General features: G+C 40.0%; 2 protein-coding genes across 7 annotated transcripts in view; one reads left to right on the top strand and one right to left on the bottom strand.

Annotated features, from left to right (window-relative positions):
- The window catches only part of VSNL1 (visinin like 1), a 92,402-nt gene extending 89,315 nt beyond the window's left edge, over positions 1-3,087 (bottom strand). The window contains exon 1 of one of the 6 annotated variants that reach the window (XM_064650585.1): positions 3,071-3,087. The gene's annotated coding sequence lies outside the window, so the exon portion shown is untranslated. Of the gene's footprint in view, positions 1-414; positions 434-1,316; positions 1,336-1,376; positions 1,525-2,266; positions 2,393-3,070 lie in introns of those variants that run through there. The other 5 variants (XM_064650580.1, XM_064650581.1, XM_064650584.1 and 2 more) reach the window with 5 other exon arrangements.
- The window catches only part of RAD51AP2 (RAD51 associated protein 2), a 31,006-nt gene continuing 12,198 nt past the window's right edge, over positions 2,984-21,791 (top strand). The window contains exon 1 of the mRNA XM_064647410.1: positions 2,984-3,179. Coding sequence (XP_064503480.1) covers positions 2,984-3,179 — 196 coding nt within the window. The remainder of the gene's footprint in view (positions 3,180-21,791) is intronic.

Genomic DNA, 21,791 nt, shown 5'->3' with positions numbered 1-21,791 from the left:
AAATAGGTACAGCTTTTTATTCTTCATAAAGAGGCGGTGATACCTCTGAGATCTACTTTCCAATGCACGAAGGAAGAGAATGCCTATCCACTAGTAACAAAATATTGCTAAAAATATTTTGCCATCAGAATTGCTGGGAGAAGTACCGGTATCTCTTAAACCCATCTGTTACATTAACATCTTCTGTACAAGAACATGGAATTTATTCATACATTTGGCCTTTTGGTAATTGGCCAAGCCTCTAATGTCCAACTAATTACCTATCAATTTTAATGAAAAAGGCTGCTGTTTTCATCACCCCGTTATCTGCAAGTTTCCTTGTCAGCCGAAAAACCTGGTGGTGCAGGTAACCCCCCCTCCCTTCCCGGTCTTGCTGCACCGCTCCGGGCGGTGCGGGATTTCGGAGCACAGTACCTCCGCAGCGGCGGGAGCTCCGCACGGACCGGTTCGAGCTGCCCCCCCCGCCCGAGAAAGGCGGAGAACCCCGTCCCACCTCCGCACAGCCCCTAACAGGCTCCTCCAGGGGCGAGAAAGTGGGGGGTCTACAGTTGCGTAAGATCAGCCCCTCCCTCCCCCTCCTCTCCCAATCTCCGACGGTTTATCCGCACGCTGGAGGCCGGAGCAAACACCCCGGGCGGGGGCAAGTCAAGGAGGTGCCGCGAGGGGGAAACAACCATCAGAGGAAAGACTCATGGCATTGAGGACAGGATGGAGAGTTGAGGGGGGGGAACCTTGCAGGTGGATTCATGCAGGGAGGGGACCAGGGTTGGGAGGAGAGGGGCGTTCCCTGGTGGGGGCAGTGGGGATAGCGGGGGACTCCGGGGGGTGGGGACACCCCTGGGCGGGCAGGGGAAGCCTCGTACCGGCGGAGCCGGCGGCACGGGCAGCCCTGCGGAGGGCAGCGAGCGGCGGGGCACGGCGGGGCTCGCGGTGCGCGGGGACCGAGATGTCGAGGAGGGCGGCAGTGCCAGGGGTCCCTTCCAGCAGCCCCCTCTGGAGCCGGCGGCGGGGAGACCGCAGAGCCCCCATGTCCCGGCGCGGCACCCCGGGTGCAGGGACAGCGTCCCCACCGCGCTCCCGCCGCACCGCGCCGTCGGGATCCGGCCCTTCCCGGCGGGGGCTGGAAGAGGAAGGAGTAGAAGCCCTCGAGGCACTGGGCAGGCGTTCCTCCCCTTGCCCCACACACAGAGCACGTCTCGCCGGGGGCGAGCGGCTCATCTCCAAGCGATGCCGGCGCGCAAAGTTGCGCCGGCCGGGCAGCCCCCGCCCGAGTTCCCTCCCTCCGCGGCCGCGCACATCCCACAGAGCCCTCGCACTTCGCTCCGCTCAGGTCAGCAGGGAAAACGCCTCCGTCGCTTTCCGCCCCGGCTGCTCACGATCTGCCTCAACCTGCTCCTCCTTTTGTTTTGATCTTTGGAAATGAAATTCTCTCTCCTGCCGTCTCCTTTCCCTCCTCCTTCTCACGCCTTCGTGTCGGAGATGCCCGGGATCGCACACCAGCTTTTGTTATCTCCTCCCACCTCCATCTTCACTCCGACTGATGCCCTAGTAAATAGCAGGAGCGCGGCACCTCCGCCCCTCACCTACCCCGCGCCCACCTGCAGACACCTCGCGTGTTAAATATATTAAATGATAAAATAAAAACACCCCTCACAGGCAGTAAGAAAAGCGACAGAGCGATCCCATGGATCGGGAGCACTTCTGCCTAGTCTAAGGTGTGATGACCTTGCGAGGGCTGCTCTGGCGCTTGGTTTCGCATGATCTTTTTTTCCCTATTTTTCTTTTTATTTCCCTACTGGGGAAAAAAAAAAAAATCACGCCCTTTTTCGCTATCGCTTTTCAAAGCAACACGAACGCCAAAGACTCCCACTTCCACCAGAGCGTTTCCAAGTGCAAATTGTTACGCGACAGCTCAGCTCTCCCTTTTGATGCTGTCGGTGTTTATATCCGGATCGGTGCGGGATTCGGTCCCTTCTCTCTCAACATGTTCGCGGCAAAAATCGCCGCGGGTGCGATTTTCCTCCATCTCGCCACTGGAACAACAACTCCCGCACACGGAGCACACGAGCACCCGACCAAGTTTCCCGGCGAGGATGATCCCCGAGCGCTTGAGGAGCGCTGAGGCCGCGCAGTCTCCCCGGGAGGAGCAACCCCGCGCAGGGCACCCCGACCCGCCACCGGCACCGGGGCAGCGCGGGCGGGTGCGGAGCCCGGATCCCCCCCCCCCAGCCCTCCCGCCCTCCCCGGCTGATCTCCCCGCACTTACAGCGGGCGCGGGGTGTCGGGCGGTGCGGAGGGAGGGCGCTGGCCCGCGGGGTCCCGCCGGGGTGCTGGGGCCGGAGGGACACGCGGCGCCGCCTGTGGGTGCGCGCCCGCCGCCGCTCGCGCCGCAGCTCCCGGTGCGCGCCCCCGCCCCGCCCCGCGCGCCGCCCGCCGCCGCCCCGCACTGCAGGACCGCCGCCCCGCGCGCCGCCCCGCGCGCCCGAGCATGCGCGCGGGGGGAGCGGGGCCGGGGGAGCGCGGCGGGAGGGAGGGACGGGGGAAGCCCCCGGGGCGGCGGGAATGGGGGCGCCGGGAACCCGCGGGAAGTGCGGGGAAAGGGGGCTGGCGCCCCTGCGGGAAGTGCGGGGAAAGGGGGCTGGCGCCCCTGCGGGGGTCGGGGCTGCCCCTGCGGTCGCCTGGGCGCCGCTCGCAGCGAAGCTCCTGCTGCCCGGCGCGGTCCGTGCGGTGCCCGGCGGGCAGCGCTTCACCCGCGGTTCCTTCGCTCCGCATGTGGGGACTGCCCCGGCAGTGCGGGCGGCACGGGGTGGTCACAGAATCACGGAATCAGTCAAGTTGGAAAAGACCTCCGGGATCATCGAGTCCAACCTGTGACCCAGCACCACCATGCCACCTAGACTATGGCACCATGTGCCACGTCCAGTCTTTCCTTAAACACCTCCAGGGGCGGTGACTCCGCTACCTCCCTGGGCAGCCCATTCCAATGTCTAATCAGCCTTTCTGTGAAGAATTTCTTCCTGATGTCCAACTTAAACCTCCCCTGGCGCAGTTTAGCGCTGTGTCCCCTTACCCTGGTTGCCTGAGAGAAGGCGCCGATCCCCATCTGGCCACAACCTCCTTTCAGGTACGAGGTGATGGCACTGGTGTCCCGTGCGTGGAGCCGCCTGTAGCTGTCACACGTGTGTAGGCATCACCTTCCACACTTCCACTGTGGCTCCTGTCCACAAGCTTCTTGTACTATCATGGAAGTTAATGTTAGAAAGTTTAGCTTTATAACATTGTTCAGCCCTTCGATGTAAAATTCAACTGATCTTGCCCTTCAGTACAAACCCTGACTGATACTGCCTTGCCCTTGCTGTTCTCCCCATCACTGTAGTAGTTGCTATTGAGGTAGGTGTAAAAGATCAGGGCTCCTTCACTAGACACTGCACAGCATGTAAGTAATTGTAGGCCCCTTCTGAGGCAAAGACATGCATCAATGTTTACTTTCATGCATGGCAAGTTCTGTCACTAACTGTTTATATAAATTAAGCATATTTAGCATGTCCTAAGCACAACACTAGAGAAAGCAGATAGATGCAGCAAGATGGTGAAAGGAAGGCAAACAATGACATATAAAAATTACACCATGCCTGTTTTTAACTGGCTACTCATTATTTCAGAAAAAAAAGATAAAGGCATGAAGATTGTGTAATATGTGATACATGGAAATAATTCTAGGTTTATTGTTGAAATGCCTAAAAAATTCAGTTATAACACAATATGATGTGTACAAATGTACAGGAAGGAGAGTATTCGCAGTTTACTAATGTAGATAATTGAATTCATAAGTTATCTTTTTGTGATATAGCCACAAGTAACCAATGTTACACCCAGAATTACATTTTGAGTATAAAACAATAATTTTATGATTTTATGTTTGTGGTTTTTCTTATTTCCCAGTGCACCTCTCTTCTGTAGTTCATGTTTGGATTTTCTAGATGTGCAAAAATGCAGCCTGAAAATGCTAAAAATTTGGGTTTATTACAGGCATAGCAGAAACAAACACTTAGGAGGTGATACACTTCACTGGGTATCTCTGAGATTCATGTTTTCTTCATTCTGATTACTTTAAAATATTTTCTGTCATCTTCATATTTTGCTACCTCATTGCTTGCTTGGCCTGCCAGATCATTAATAATCATCTCTAGCATAATGAAAGCTAGAATGCTGTAGCATCTGCTTCTAAGTTTTAACCACATTTTCCCCTCATATTTTCTGTCTCTTGTTCAGTTCTTTATAAGTTTGTCTTTTACCATCACAGTGCAACATTAATTCTGTGTGACCTATTTTGACTGTGTCCATATTGTAGTTACTGCATGACTTCATCTCATCTTCATAACTCTTCTAGTGGCAGCAGCGTAGCTATGGGAGTGCAGAGCTCTGTTTTGACTCTAAACCCAGCTTTTTACTTGGTGTCTTAGTTGGAGTTTGCTGCCATTTTTTTCTTCCACAGGTACCGAGGTAGAAATATCTCCGGCAGCTGACTGAAAACTAGCTTAGGGTTAGTTCTCTGCTGGGTGACTGTCACTTAGACTTGATGTAACTTTCTGAATCATTGGTGGTCATTCTTCGCCAAAAGGTGCTGAACAACTGCGTACCCTCAAAAAGCAAAAATTAGAGATTGAATTTAAAAAAAAAATGCACATTTAAATAGGACTTTTCATATGTCATAATATTTTTTCACCTAATTCAGTGGCCAAATTCCCATCTGCTACAGCAAAAGTGTAGATTAAGCAGAAGATACTATGTAGCATGTTTTCATGTAAGACTTCCCTGTCTACATTTAGATAATTCTGTATAAAATCAGGTTACTTACTTACTGTGTTTTCAAATACATTCGAAAACATGATGTTCATTTGAAAAAAGAGGTACTCTACAGTATTGTTCTAGAAAACTGGCTTATTTTTTCATATACTACATCACAGAAACAATGCAATATAAAATCCCATTTAAAAAGTAAATATACATACAAAACCTCTCCACTCATATTATTACTGCTCAGTCCAAAATGCCCATGAAGAAGCTTCCTTTTGCTGTAAATCAACAATCGAATAAGTTCTATGCACGGGATTATCATTAGAAAGGTAATAATGACATTATCAATGAGTGTGCGATTATGACACGTCTTACACTGTGCTGTTCTACACTGTAGGCAGTTACTGAAGGCTTTTGTAAGTTGTGTGTAAAAGTTTACCAGTTCAGATCATTGGCATTTTACATTCATTTGTAATTTATGCAAATGATGTTGTATTTTAGACTGTGGAGAATTACATCCACGGCACTGGCTTCTCAAGATATATAATAGTAGAATTTTTCATTTTCTTGCTATACAGTTCTTTGGATTTTACAAATTGAATTGTTACCATTTAGCAACTTCGGATGGCTTTTGAACCTAAATAACATGGTGCTCATAATGGAACTACAACAATTCAGAGAAAGTCATGACCAAAGTTTAAATCTATTTAGAGTATTTTTTTTAATTTTAACATCAGAATGAACAGTGTAAATATAGGAATTCTTAGTTTATGAATGAATAGCATAAAAATGTAGGTACCTGCTTCTTTTACAGTCTTCCATGGCTTACATGGGTCTCTAGGCTTTGAATCTCCTAAACATTCTACTTATGCCTTTGAAAGAAGCCAAGTGATGCCCTAAGCCTCTGATCTTGTCAAGGGAGATAGACAGGCATCTCCAGAGGGAAATTTAAAATCTAATGAAATCGAGAATCCTCTTCTCCTTTTTTCTCTCCCCTCTTTGCTCCAGAATAGACAATTCAATATTAAAAGACATAGTAGTCTCTGAAAGAACTCACTATCTCAGCAGGTGGCTTACTGGTAATGAGATTTTTTTTTTTTTAATTTAACATGTTCTCCTGTTTTGCAGACACCAATTTAAATGCAGAACATCATTTAAAGGTTTGCATTTTCCCCTCTCCCTTTTATGCTTAATACCTGCTAAGAATATATTCGCGTATATACTTTATGAGGGTCAACAGCAGAAAAAATTAAAACGACAAGGAATTTGAGCCTATATCTACATCTCTAGATGTATGCTTTATGTTCTGCCAGACCCTTTGAAGGAACAATTTCCTTTCTCCCTTCTGTGTTCCCTTGATGCAGTTTCTGCACGCTGAGATGTACTTGTCTATTAGATGGGGAGCTGAAAGCAGCAATGCGGCTGCAAGGATTGGCAGAAGGGAGCTGCTTCAAGGCTGTGATTAAATGAAGCTGCTGCAACACACTGCAGTTGGAAAAGGGTGAGATTCTGGATACTCAACAGCAAACAATGAGCGTAACTGAGATTATCAGTTTCAAAATGACTATAGATTGTCTTGTTTCTTTAATGTGCTGTATATAATTATATGAAAATGACATTTTTATATATGTATTATCTTTCACTTTCATCTCTCATTCGTTTTTTAAATAATGCCCATAAGAATGTAGATAAAACAAAATGTACTTACTTTACCAATAAATCCAATTTTTCTTCTTTATGAAATATAATGATTTCACGTTTGCAGATCACCTTTGAATGTGTCGAACCAAATAACTTATAATTCAGTCATTTTATAAATGACACTGTTTATTAGTCTTCAATTTCTCAGGCTCATGGAATGAAATGCAAAGAAAATAGCATTTATGTAACATCATCTCCAATGTTGTATAATACAGTCACAACTGGGGTGTGTGTGCAATGCTTAACTTTAGATCCCTACATCTGATAGCTACATACTTGCCTATTCACTTGCATTGCCTCTTGTGTCAATGCAAATACAAAGATGCTGTGATAGGGTGATTCAGGCTGGGAACTTGGCTAGCAAGAGTCAAGAAAAGATGTATTTAAGTTTAGACACCTAAATGAAATGTCCAAAGCTAAATGGCATGAGCCCAAGTTTCACTCCAGCAGGCTGCTTCCCACAGAAGATGTTCCAGTTGTTCGTCTTAAGTGAGGCATTTGCTCAAGCGGAAATAAAAAGTTAGCATTTTGGACCTGAGAAATATAACTCTCAAGTAAATAATGGGTGTTTAGAAGGATAGGAATGACAAAACTTAGAAGCATTTCATTTTCTACAAATGTCCTAAACATAGCATCATGCTTTCCTCTGCCATTTAGCTCGAGGCAGAACTCTTACATATACAAAATAATTCTTGTGAAGTCACGATGGTCATGTGCTCTTGAGATGTTCCAACAGGGCTTCTTTTGCTTATTTGATCTGCGAGTGATTGGTCTTTGCTAAAATATTGTAATGGTGACATGTAAAAATTGGAATGCAGCTGTAGAAATAATAGCAAGTAATGAAATAAAAATAGAGGAAAAGGCCACAAATTGCAGCTAGGTTAGCAGATTTATTAATAATTAAATGCTTGGGTTTACCAACGCACATCAAAACAAACAAGATGCTACTTAACCTTTTTTTTTGACACCAGATTTTCTTACTCAGTTTGTAATTTTTTTCATTATTTTTATTATTAATGTTTGTCATACAGATCTGTATGATGATGTGATATGAGTGTACTTTCTACTAACAAATGATGGGAAAAGTAGATGCAGAGTAAATGTTGCAGCAGACTGTTTACTTGCTTATGGACAAAATGTACCCGAAACTTTCTGGATACATAGGTAGTTGTGTTTGTATAATTAAACTGCACTGTGAGACACGATGACTTCTTACAATAGTCTTTATTTCAGAGGTAATACTTTTTAATACAATTTGGTTTGAAAAAACAGCAGTGAATCAGCACTCTTGGACCATAATCGCAAAAGCAGGATGTACTGCTAGGAGAAGAGATACATCTCAGAAAGTAGGCTACTGGACATAAAATCAGTTCAGAACCAACAGAAACGAACCATCAGTGAAAAGAAATGTTAAACAAATGTGGTGGGTTGACCCTGGCTGGATGCCAGGTACTCACTAAAGCCTCTCTCTCACTCCTCTCTGCAACTGGACAGAGGAGAGAAAATACAACAAAGGATTTATGAGTTGAGGTAAGGAGCGGGAGAGATCACTTACTGATCACCATCATGGGCAAAACAGACTCAAAGTGGGGATATTAATTAAATGTATTACTTACAGAATCAGATCAGGAGAGTGAGAAGTAAAATAAATCTTAAAAATTCCTTCCTCCACCCTTCCCTCCTTCCCAAGTTCTAACTCCTCTCCCCCAGCGGTTAAGGAAGACAGGGAATAGGGGTTATGGTCAGTTGTTGTTTCTGCCATTGCTCAGGGAGAGGAGTCCTTCCCCTGCCCCTGTAGGGTCAGTCCCACTGGAGACAGTCCTTCATGAAATTTTCCAGTATGAGTCTGTGCCATGGGCAACAGTGTTTCACAAACTGCTGCAACGTGAGTCATTTTTCCACAGGGTGCAGTCCTTCAGGCACAGGCTGCTTCTGTGTGGGTCCCCCACAGGACCACAGCTCCTACCAGGAAAACCTGCTCCAGCATGGGCTTCTCTCCCTGGCAGGTCCCTGCCAGGACCCTGCTCCAAGACAGGGGCCTCCCACGGGACCACAGCCTCCTTCATGCATCCACCTGCTCCTGCATGAGCTCCTCCATGGGCTGCAGGTGGGTCTCTGTACCCCCACAGTACCCCATGGACTGCAGGGCACAGCTGCTCCACCATGGTCAGCACCACGGGCTGCAGGGGAATCTCTGCTTCAGCACCTGGAACACCTCCTTCCCCTGGTTCTGCACTGACCTTGGTGCCTGCATAGTAGCTCACATGTTCTCACTCTGCTCTTTCTATTGCAATGAGTTCTACAGTTAAAAAAGTTTTAGATATGTGAAAAAAATCTTTACCCGTACCATTAATATAGTACCCATTTTTCACATGCAGTGGTGAAAAATGAAGTGCCACACTGAAAACTAGCTGTGCAATATCAGCATATTAATTTGACATAACTTTGAAGACACTAATCTATAAATATTTATTAAAATACATAATATAAAAAGCTATTAATGCTGTGCTAACTGTACCTATGTTTTCCATCTGATAAAAAAGAAAAAAATATTAAACTTCTAAACAAGTATTCTGTAGCATATCCTATCACTGTGTATGCTTGCTGTAGAATTTATGGGCCTTTCCCCAAAGTCGGACCTCAGAGAGTGTCTGGGATTATTTTATTTGATATGTGAGGATGAAGAGGGTAAGGTGAGGAGAATAGGTGTTCTCAGAACCTACCTCCTAAAACACTATGAGCTTACAAATCATTTACCTCTGAGAACCATCCTGGGTGGTTTAGCCTGAGAGCAGACAATGTTCTAAAGTGTTTCTTCTTCCCTGAGCCTCCCTAAATAACTTCACTCCCTTTTGAAGCCCTTACTGTTAAATTCCAACCATTCTGACTTCTGTTTCAGGTCCCTGTCTGACCATTCTGCATCACTGTTCACTCCTTCTTCCCTAGAACCTACTGTGCTCTCTGCTGCACTGAGCAGCCTGTTACCAGGAGCACAAGCCCTATTCCAGAATGGCTGGTTGCTCCCAGAGAAGGGTTCTACCAAAAGTTAAGAAAGGGTAGCTGAGTATGTATAATATTTTAAATTTTAAATATGGCTTATTATCTTATGTAAGAGAAGGAGATTTTAATATTTTTACTTGCTCTCATGATTTGTTTAGCATTGATAGGAAAGTAAACAAAGCTAAAAGGAGAACAGTCTGGTGTGGCTGTCATAAATAAACAAATATGTAGCAAGCCAGAACACTTTAAACAAATGCAGCAGATACTCTGCAAAATTGTTGTCTCAAATAAGCATTCTAAACTTCTCTAGTTATATTTTTTAGTCTGTGGTTTTCTGATATATCTATGTGTCTGGAGATAATTGAAAAATATTCATACACTTGCTAGCTTATCCAAATTAGGTATAATATAGCAATAATAAATGTTTGCTGTGTGCATAAAATATTTTTTATTTTTAATATAGATTTTTATTTATTTTTAACAATTTGCTAGTTTATTTAATGTTTTGCAGCACTGTACACTGTACAAATAATCTTCCATTTTCAGATTCTTCAGGATCATGATTTTTGTACCCATAATTATTTTCTACATGATGTCTAAAGTACTGGTCAGCATACTTCAAGTCATTCCCAGGTGCTGTTTAGTTCAGTAGTGAGGCCATCAGTGTCTGTAATTTGGGAAGTGAACCAAAAATCATGGAGTTACTTACATTAGTTTAAAATCAACTCGCTGTGAAAAAATGATTGCCCCTAGCTCTTTATTATGTGACTGCAGGCTGCTGCTAACTGTGTAGTATATTCTAACACAACACTATACTACAGCATGAACAGCAAAGAATTGAAAGCAATAATGAGTTGGATGAATTTTAATAAATCCAGAAACTAATAAAGGCCTTAGACTAGATATTTTAATTTACCAATATTTATAATATCTTTTAATCAATTTTAATAAGGTCTAAGGAAATGCTGAGTATATTTTACTTCAGATAATCATAGGTGTCTAGTACTTAAAGAGGGCTTGTGAAAAAGGGGGAGAGACTTTTTACATGGGGAAATAGTGATACAACAAGGGAGAACAGTCTTAAACTAAAAGAGGAAATATTTAGATTAGATATTAGGAAGAAATTCTTTACTGTGAGGGTGGTGAGGCACTGGCACAGGTAGCTCAGAGAAACTGTGGCTGCCCCATCCCTGGAAGTGTTCAAGGCTGGGTTGGATGTGGGCCTAAGCAGCCTGGTCTAGTGAAAGGTGTCTCTGGCGGGGGGGTTGAAACTAGGTGGTCTTTAAGGTCTCTTCAAACACAACCCATTCTGTTGTTCTATGAAGACATGTCTGTGCTTCACAATGCTATTCCAGAGATGCATAATACTGAATGAGCTTACTTGGGTTTCAGCAACAGGATAGTCATGTTAATGCATTCCCGAGTCCAGATTTATTTAATTCCTGGTCCAACAGCTTCTTACATGCAAAATATTTAAAAGTTCATGAGCTTGCGTTCTACAATGCAGTTTATTACACAGTCTTTTCTCACTATTTTCTCTCCAGCCTTATCTGAAGCAATACTTTACTAACTTCTCAAATGATTAGCATTTAATTGCAAATTCATTGGCTAATCATCACTTAACTGAATTTAGACATTGGAGTAGCCCTCTACATTTTAGGTAGCCACACTGTGTTGCCAGTATAGTCAGTTGAAACAAACAGGTATTTTTAATCTTTTATCTCAGCCTGAAAATCTAAACTACTTGATATTTAGTGTCAGCCCTACAGGGCTTATTTTTTCCCACTGTCTATAAAGGGAACCTTGAGTGGTTAGCTCAGATGCAGATGTCCTAAATTAGGTTACATGAAAAGCACCCTGTAGTTTTCAGACTGACAAGAAAATACCTAATTGTAAAAATGGCAGCCCTGGTGCTCAAATCTGTAGATTTGAGGGTAGATCTGGGATCTACAACACCGACCCAGTTGCTTCACTGTTGAATTTGCATTAATTTAGATTATATTTCATCTTCAGCAGACATAATGTATTTTAGAACACATAGTGAGATCCAGTCCATGTGCCATTATTTGAATCTAATAATTTCTTCATCAGTACTCTGGTTTTAATCTTAGCTTTTAGATAAATTCAGTAAGAAATGGATAATAGGTCAAATGCAGATTTACCTCTTGGACCTACAGCATGTTATTTCAGAAGTTTAGGTGGGAATAATTGTACTTAATTTAATCTTTATTATAAAGAAATTGCCATTACTGCAAATAATTTTACACTGTCTTTGTAACTGGGGAAATACTACCACATAGGAACATATCTTTTCTGTCTTAGAGTCTTAGAGGAATCACCACCTAAATGAGAATCTCTCACACTGGACATTTAACTTTTAAATTACAGAAGTGAGGTGAATTAGCTACACAGTGAAAGGGCATGGGGTTTAGACCTCATTTACTTATTACTAGGATGATCCCTTTCAGACACAATATCTTAAGAAAGCTGTGGGTTAAGTTTTAATGTCATATTGTATTCTAGATTCTTTGTCTTTGCAAAACAGATACTAATTCATGATCCTTAACTCTGATGCCATTTCAAACTACTGGTAAACTAGTAAGTGTTTTATCCCATTTAATTTAATATGAGCAGTAGCGTAACTGAGATTCTGCTGTTTCTCTTGAGAAATTATCTAATGGCCCATGAGAGTTGTTCATATATGGGTTAATGTATATATGTAATTTGCGTGTGTATGTGCAACTACACACGCACACATAATGTTAAATCTACATTATTTACTGCCGAATTTCATGTGTTAAATGATTTATTCTCTTCTTTACAAAATTTGTTTATAATTTTTTTATGTGATTACTTACTTGCCTCTTAGTTGTTCTTTCAGCAGCTGGGTAATTTGGGGATTTTTTAGCATTCCTATGGATTGGTCTCTTTTACCAATTTGTTGATGTTTAAGACATCTGAGCTATTTCACAGATGCTTATTGGGATATTGAACTGTTTTATAGATATTTAATCAGCTTTCTTACCTCATGTTGAGTCTATTCTAAATTTCTATCCATAATTGAAATGGAGGTTGAATGTAGAAGTTTTGTAAAGACCTACTGAAATGTAATTTTTAATGTCTACCTGTGTTTACAGATAAGAATGCCTCCTTGTATAAATGTGCATAACAGGTTTAAAACCAATACAATATGTAATGGGTCAATCTTTTATGTGAGAACAATGCTGATCAGTTTACAAGATACTTTAGAATAAATACCTGCAGTCTTTCTCATGTTGAAAGTTAACCATGTTTAAGACTGAGCCAAGCAGGAGCCAGAAGTTGTCTCATTTTGGAATTGCTCATCATGAACCTCAAGAAGTTCAATGTTCTTAAAAACTTTTTCTCCCTATAAGGCTTTTATTGAACAGAAATTCCTGTTCATATTCTTGAAAAAAGAACATTAAATTCTTCCTGTATTTATGGACCCAATAGACCTTGTGTAATTTCTTTTTCCTCCACTCATATTTTTTTTCCCTAAGACTGGGAAAAACAATTAAAAGGGAGATTCTGTTTAAAAATAATTAACTGATCTCTATTCACACCATATCATCATCATGGCTGGGCTTCGTGAACGAAGATTTGGGAAGGGCTCTACCCACGTTTGTTACAAACACGGTTCCATATCCCTTTCAAACTAGAATAGATTAAAATAGATTAGAAAGAATAATTGCTGAATTCAAAAGCAAACCGCTTATTAAATCAGCATAGTGTAGCACTTGTTTTAGCAGGCAGTCAGTGTGGAAACCATTTACCAGTTGCTAGGATGTCTCATTTATTGTGTTGACCTTCAGCTGTATCAAATCACTACATGCTGGGAAAAAGTGGAGAGGAATAGCCTACCTGCCTGTACACTCTGCCTGGTTCCCGGGGCTTGCTGAAGACAGACACAGTGCTTTTGCAATATACAGCAGTGCCAGGAAACTCTGGGATCACAGGAAAATATGCTCCCATTGGAAAATAAACTCCCATCCAGCCCACTCAACAGAATGAGCAGAACTGAGGGGCGATGAATGGACATTTCCTCCCTGTGTTTGCCTACCTTACTACTTTTCCTTTCTTCCAGTGTTTTTCTGTGTCTGTGGAGAAGATTTTTATAAGTAAATAGATGTGCATAAATTAACACTGTAGCTACACTGTGACTTCATGGTATGTATCAGAAAGCATTTTCTACATGAAAATACATGAACAGAGGGCTGCTGTTTTTTCAAGACAATAAGAAAAAGGCAGTGATTTTTTTTAAATATAATAACCTGTTGTCTGGTTGCTTTAAAGAAATAAACCCAAAGAATTATAGACTGGTTTTATGTTGTATAACCACTATTTTACACTGTTCCCTTCCTAAAAATGAAATATATTTTATTTATTTTTATTTATTTTGTATTTGATTTTAACAGGTAGAGAATTGCTCATATTAATGGTCGTATAACAATTTTTATCATTACTCCCATTCTTTAAGGTATCCTGGTATTAATTTTTCGGAGACTTTGGAGTCTCACGTGCTAACAAATTAAAATATGCATTTTGATTTACAGTACTTTATATATGTTATTATAATTAGAGAATCTCATCCATACTAAGATAACTGGAAAAGATGCTAAGAGAAAAGTGCCATCCACTATATTTAAAACTGATTTCGATAAAACATTTTAGGCTCATTTGATTTCACCTTACAAATACTGCAGAAGAGGTCAAAGTGCTATTATTGACAGACTATTATAGATTATTTTGAAATGTGCTTTCACAGCTAAAAATATTTGAATATTATCAGCCATTTAGAGTATTTCATCATTAGAACCTACAGTTTCTTCAAATACTATCAACATTATTCCTGCTTTTGTGATTCTTTCTTAAGTGAGTTTCAGCCCTACCACTCTCGTTTGCATCATTCATCTTTTAGTCATCATTTTTAATATAGAAGATAATTTATTCACAATAAACCATAATTTACTCCTAATGGTTCCATATTAACTGCACAAAAAGACGCGCTTTACTGAACAAACGTGTTTTATGCCCAGGTTTTGTGCCCACGACTAATACCCTGTATTAGATCAGGCTAGTGAGGGAGAATAAAAAATAAAAATAATGTATCTATTAATTAAAATGTGCCTAGTCCCTTACGGCATAAGCAATACATTTGATTTCTTAGTATTTAAGTCTTGCTTTAAGGCTGGCAAATGTGCTACAATCACACTAAACTAAAGAGTTCAGAAAATATTTATCACTGCTAATATATAGGAACAGAGAAACATGTCTGGAGGAGAACTTTAGTCTTGGACTGCATATGTGAGTAATTGGGAGTAGAGAATTTGGTAAGAAATATCACTTCTTCAATTGTAATCCTATTACAGGAAGCAGTTTCTGAAGTCCAAATATGACATTTTAATTTTGAAGAATTTATGTGATGTTAATATGTACTACAAGCTCCCTCTGAAACATTTGCCATGGAGAAATGTGCTCTTCAAATTCCAGTCAATTGCTCTGAAAGTCAAAACTTTCTATCATTTGAATAAAATGTACCATTACGCTGTTCTGTCTGCTGAAAGATCAACATTTCTCTTTTTTATCACTGGAGAGACACATTTTTGAAAACATTTCAAAGAGGCATAATGAAAAAAGCAAGGAAGAACTCATATAAAGATCTTTAACAGATTTAAAGAGGAATGGATATTCAACCTGTATAATGGGCATTAGCTTTGTAAGACCAGTGACTTATTATTTCATTAATATTTAGACTTGATTACCTTTTATTAGTAGCACACTTCAGCATACAATATCTTCTGAATATGTAAAAATACAGCACATTTTTTAAACATTAATAGCAATCTGTAATATGTACCTAATTAAAAAAGAAACCAAAAAGGTAAAAATGGCCATACTGGATCAGTTGATATTTGTTCTGTATACAGATGGCATAGTATATTGTCTCCAACACTGACCAGTAGCTGATGTTTAGAGAAGGTGTAAAAGAAATTATGCAAATATAAAATAATTCACTTAGTACCTTCTAGCTTCTGAAAATCAATATTTGCAATTTTTTGAATCTCAGTTTGCAGTCAAGGCATTGTGCTTAATGCTTTATGGAAGTATCTCTCTTGAATTTACCTTAATTAGTTTTTAAACCCCTCATGCCTTTGAGCCTCATTGCTACATGCTGCCATGAGCTCCACAATTTAATTATATATGAAAAGTACTATATTTTGTTTCTACTAAGTTCCTGGAACAATAATTTTAGTGATATGTCCCACTTCTTGTCCTGCAAGGAATACCCTATTTGACGCATCCAAAAACTATCTGGAAAGGGGAATCCATAGCAAGTTTGATGATGATATTGACTAATTTAGAATAGTAGAAATGAGAACCACATGTGAAGAGCTGTAGAAGGACCTTGCAATAAACTGGCACTTGAAATTTCGTTTGGAGTAATGTAAACTGCTGCAGAGGAGAAAAATAGTTCATACTTCACATTTAAAATGATGGGCTCTAAAGCAACCCTTACTGCAGAGGAGCCAAGCTCTTCAAGTTATGATAGATTGTTCAGAGAAAATGTCAGTGATCACCAGCAGTCAAGAAACCAAACTAAAAGTTAAAAATTATTGAGAAATAAATAAACTCAAAATCTAATAGTATTAATATGCTGCTTTTTAAATATAGGAAGCACCTGCAGCTTGACCATTATATGCACTTCTGATCCCTCATCTTGTAGAGGGTATGGTAGAATTTAAAAAGGCTCAGAGAAGGGCACCAAGGATGATCAAAAGTGTGGAATTTCTTCTATGGTGGGATCGACCAAATAAGGCTCTTCTTCAATCTGTAAATAGATGCCTGACCAGGATATGATAAAGGACTGAAAACATGAATAGCACTTCAAGGGTGTGTAAGGATTGAGTGTTCACTGTGTATTTCAACACAAGACAGTGAAGCATTAAATCAGAGCACTGGTTCAAAGTAAATAAAAAGGGATTATTCTTAAAATTATTGAGGAGAAGCTGTGCAATTCTTTGCTCCTACATTATGTGAGTGCTAAAAGTTTATGTGGAATTACAGGGAGATTGGAAAGAAATCATAAAATCATAGAATGGTTTGGTCTGGAAGGGACCAAAGATCATCTAGATCCAGCCCACCTGCCATGGGCAGGGACACCTTCCACTAGACCAGGTTGCTCAAAGACCCATCCAACCTAGCCATTAAAATCTGTAGGAATAGGCGTCCAGAACTAGAACCAGTAATAGACTTCTCTGGGCAACCTGTTCCAGTGCCTCACCCCATCAAGGTGAGGAATTTGAAAATGTAAACGTGCCCTCTTTCAGTTTAAAGCCATTCCCCTTGTCCTATCACTATTTGCCTTTGTGAAAAGTCCCTCTCCAGATCTCTTATAGGCTTCCTTCAGGCACTGAAATGCCAGAACAAGGTCACCCTGGAGCCTTCTCTTCTTCAGGCTGAATAACCCCAACTCTCTATTTCTATCTCTACACCTCTATTGAGTATAGAAAATAAATCTATGGAAATTCTGACTGTTTAGTCACTATTAGACAATGACCAAACCAGAAATGGTTGCAGACTGAGATTTCTTAGGACATGCACATGCTTTATCCCAGTCTGACCTTCTCTACGTGTGCCTGAGTTTTTTGTTGCTTTCAGGATGCTGGGCTGGACTGACCTGGGTAAGATCCAATATGACCACCCTTCAGCTGCTATGAATGCTCCTTTTCTTGCTTCCACTTTTATACTACCAAAGACTTTATAGACTCATATCTTGTTCATCATTAGTGATCTTTCTTCAGTCAGAAGTACCAGTACATATATTTTTTTAATCTGAAAGTTCTTTTACACTGATCATCACTGTTGCTTTTTCTAGATTTTCCAATTCTATTAGTTTAGGGTTTTTTTCAGGTGGGATGACTGAGTGCCACTCACTGTTAAAGGTTTGGACATACTGTGGATTACAGAAATTTCACTGCTTGTGGATGTTGAATTACTGTTTTCAGAGATTTTCTGTAGATTCCACCATATTTTTTTACGGAGTAGTAGTAGCTAGTAAATATATACTAAATGTACAGATAAGGTTATATTTTCTTACATATTAACTCTAATTTATCAATAATTAAATTGAGCTATAGTAGTATTATGCAGTCATGCAGTATTGAAGAATTATTCTGAGATTCTTTGCAACCAACTATCACTGAGTACTTCCAATAACTGTGATCTTTCTTACATAGTAAATAATTTATGAGTATGTCAAACATCATCGTTCTCAGCACAGGTTCTTCAGAAATAAAAAGAGAACAAATAAAGGCTTTGTCAAGCTCATCAATTTGTTTTCATATGAAGTTTGATGCTCAAAGGTAAACTAAATACACACTACTCAGAAGTGCACTTCAGTTTTTTATATTCTGCTTCAAAACGCACTTTCATCTTGCACACAATTTTTATCTGCTCTTGCCAATGGAACCGGCATTATAATCTGGATAATTTTAAGAAGCTAGATGGGAAGTGGCTGAACAAGACTTCAGAATTCCCCTGATAAGAAAACTAGAAGAGCTTATTATTTTCCTGTTTCTGATACATCCCCAAAGTATCATGAAATGATGCATCATGCACTTTTTTCAAATAGCTCTATGTGAAAGTTCAGGGACCCAAATCATTAACCTGCACCCCTCTTATTACTTTAAGACAGTAGAGTATCTGTGTCAGTTGTCCTTTTCTCATACAGGAATGAGATGCAGTGGATATAGAGAAAATTACCTTGTGGAATTCCGCAGTTGTCCTGCAGATATTTTGCACTGTGATTATATGCTTTGGAGGAATGTCCTGTGGGTGCAGCTCACACTTACAAGCAAATTTACAATTACAAATTTACAATTACAATTTTACAATTGTAAAATTTTACAAAATTACAATTACAAATTACAAAATTACAAGCAATGCAGACTTACAAGCAAACTTACAAAGGTTTTACAATGCAGACCTTCCAACATAAACTGTACTTCTGTGAGTTTCTGCAATACTTTATCACCTCTTAAATGCCTCCACTTGTCTGAAAAGCTGCTTGAGCATGTAAGCTCTGCAACTTCCACAATACACCTTGTTTGCAATGGCAGAAGGGGTGCTGTGTTTGTTGTTAACCAGCCTTATTTCCAAGGACATAAAAAACTACTGATAAGTAGATATGGCTAATACTTTGCTTTACTATTTGGCTCTGAAACAACTTCTTAGCTGTAAACGGTATTCAAGAGGAAAATAGGAAGTGCAGATATTTTGTGTCTTCATGATGTGCTTAAAGAAGAAAAGTTGTTTTTTAAATGTAATCTGTTATTCTAAAATAACTTTTAATCTGAAATATATAACTATATAAGACTAAGTGAAGCTCTGTGTGTGTTACTGATTAATTACACATGGTTTAGTTAGGCCTTATGTGATCAGCATAGAGACTAAAAGAAGATAGCAACAGTGGAAAAGGGAAGATGGATGGCTTAAAATTTAGTGCTATAACTAGCTTTTTGTAGCAAGCACTGGAGAGGCACTGGGGAATCTCTAACCTTAGAGATATTCAGAACTTGACTAGAAAAGCCGCAAGCAGCCTGATCAAGGACTGAAGTTAGATGTAACCTGAAAGCTGGCTCTGCTCTAAGCAGAGAGGTTCAGATGATCTCCAGAGGTCTCTTCCAAACTAAATGTTTTTTCTGTGGCTCTATGAAGAAACCAGTGTGTTCTATGCAGTATCTAGATTAAAAGTAAAACAGGATTAGGGATCGTATGGACTGAGTTAATTGCCCTGCTAGAATGAAAAGAACACTGCATCTGAGTGCCTTTGGATGTGTGTGACCTGAATTCAGCAGCACTGCAGATTTTCAACAAAGAGGTTTTGAACTGTCTGGCAGGCAGAACTATTTTCACTGCCCTTTATGAAGAAGATGGATAGTAACAGATAAAATTTGATGCAGATTCTTTGTATCTCTGTTTTGGTGCTCTGTATACAAGTGGCCTTTTTAGCCACTTTTGTTTTGGAATTAAGCTGCAAACAAGGTATTTCAGCTGGAAAATGAGAAGATCTTTGAGGTTGTACAGGGACACAATATACAGAGAATGATATGGTGACAGCAATGGAGCAGTATGATCAAGCAGTGTATCAGGTGATAGGAAGAGAATGTGTCCAAAATATCAAGTCCAATAAACAGCAGTTTTTATTCAAAGTGACAGCTGTCAAATGTGTAGGACAAGGCAGTCAAGCAGTGACTTCATTGCAGTGGACAAAATAAAGGGGTCATGGAGCAGTATGATTCACTCCACAGTTAAATAGGACTATCTTAAGTTCTTAAATGCCTCTTAAGCCTGTTCTTTTCATATCCCTCAAGATGTAAAATAGTTCCTTCTGAAAGCAACAGAAGAGTCTATTACCAATAGAAATCAGAGCTGGTGATTGTGGTAGTCAGGCAGCAGTGATAGACCAATGCATGGAAAAGATGGTGTGGGCTCATTTCCCAAAAGGTAAAGAGGGGGCTTTGTCTTGTACTTCCCTGTTACTCTCAGCTTTAGACACAATGCCTTCTGGATCTCTCCCAGTAAATCTTCACACACTTTGCATTATAAGTACAACATTTTGGTTGTATTAAGCTTCTTGGAACAGTAATTTTAGTTATATTTCCCAGTTCTGGTCCTGAAAGGAATTTGACACATCCAAAAATGATCTGGAAAGGGGAATGCATAGCAAGGTGACCAAGTTTGCTGATGATATTGACTCAGAGCAGTAAAAAGGAGAACCATATGTGAAGAACTGTAGAAAGACCTTTTGAGATGTGGCAATAAATTTTAAAACCACTTTGTTTTACAGCAGTATTTTTCTTTCAATTTAACTCTGTATGAGGCTACAAGAGAAAAAAAATATTTATAGAAAAGCTTCCTTCTTCTATGAGACCTACTTTCTGTTGGTCGTAAAAGAGTTTATAAAGGCAGAAACAAAAAGAAAAATGGGAGGAAATATTAAAATAATAGCATCTCAAGAAATGCTATTAGTAAACTTGCACTAAGTAGCTTTTCAGAGAGTCTATGATTTTCAGGACTGTTTTATTCCAGGCCCAGCTTTGAAGGACTAACATATCACTGAATCACTCCAGGACTGTTTCTCGCATACACATGGAAGTTGATCATAACACAGAGTACATTCTGCATGATGTATTTAATTTGTTAATCAGTATGAATACTCTGCTGGGAATATGGAATTAACACATGCAACGCATACAGAGAAACATTAGCTTCCTTTTGATTTGAAGTACATTGGGTAAAGTTGAAATTCTATTTTTGTTATACCAAATAAAATGTTTATTACCAATAAATATGCTTATCAGTATTAGTTATTGGGGACAATATGGAATACTCTGGAACAAAGGGAAGGATTGAAGTTTTTATTTAAGCTATTTCAAAATTGCATGGTTACATAGGAAGTATGTACATTAGGGCTGCAGATGAAGCAGTTGTGATAGGAAGTATTGAAAGTATTTTCACACGCATGAATACTTTTAATGATGGTGGTTTTTTGACATGTTAGTAAGATGACCAAAAAGGTAATTGGAAAAATACAGTTTCATAAGGTTAATGACCAATATCCTGTTCATAAGACTAGTATAAAAATGAGCCTTTTCCTAATAAAGCAGTAAATTCTCTTTGGAATATTAATTATGACCTTTGATGAATCAATGTTACAAGGTGAGCTACCTTCAGAGCGGAAATTTTAACATTATAGTGCATGATACAAACATGATGGATTACAACATTCCTTCAGCCTTGAAATTTCGCATTCTGAAAAGGCAGTTTTCTTGCAGTGAATTCTAAGGACAAGGCTACAGTCATTAAGCTGGCACAGCTAAATTGAGACAAAGGACCTGAGCCAAATAGCACTGTTTCACTTGACAATATAAGATTGTCAGATTTTAGTGTCTTACTGATCATATTGAGTAGCATAATTGGTTTTGGTGCTGTCTTTGCTGATATTTAACTTAATATAACAAAATTTATTCCTGACCTTTCTTTTTAAATATTTTGCAATGATTTCTTTTCTAGTTTTCAACAAAAAGAAAAAAAATAAGAAAGAGAATGAGAATTCATTGCTGCATCAGTACCCAAAACTTCTTTGATGAATTTGTCAAGAAACTGCTCTACAACTTGCTTCATCAACTTGAAAACATAGTATAATAATAGTTACATACCTGATAGCTGTGATGGAGATGCAACCAATTCGCAGAAAGTAACAGTTTGAA

This window comes from Pseudopipra pipra, chromosome 3 (assembly GCF_036250125.1).
Source record: "Pseudopipra pipra isolate bDixPip1 chromosome 3, bDixPip1.hap1, whole genome shotgun sequence".
Lineage (NCBI taxonomy): Eukaryota > Metazoa > Chordata > Aves > Passeriformes > Pipridae > Pseudopipra > Pseudopipra pipra.
This window is presented reverse-complemented; position numbering and strand designations above follow the sequence as displayed.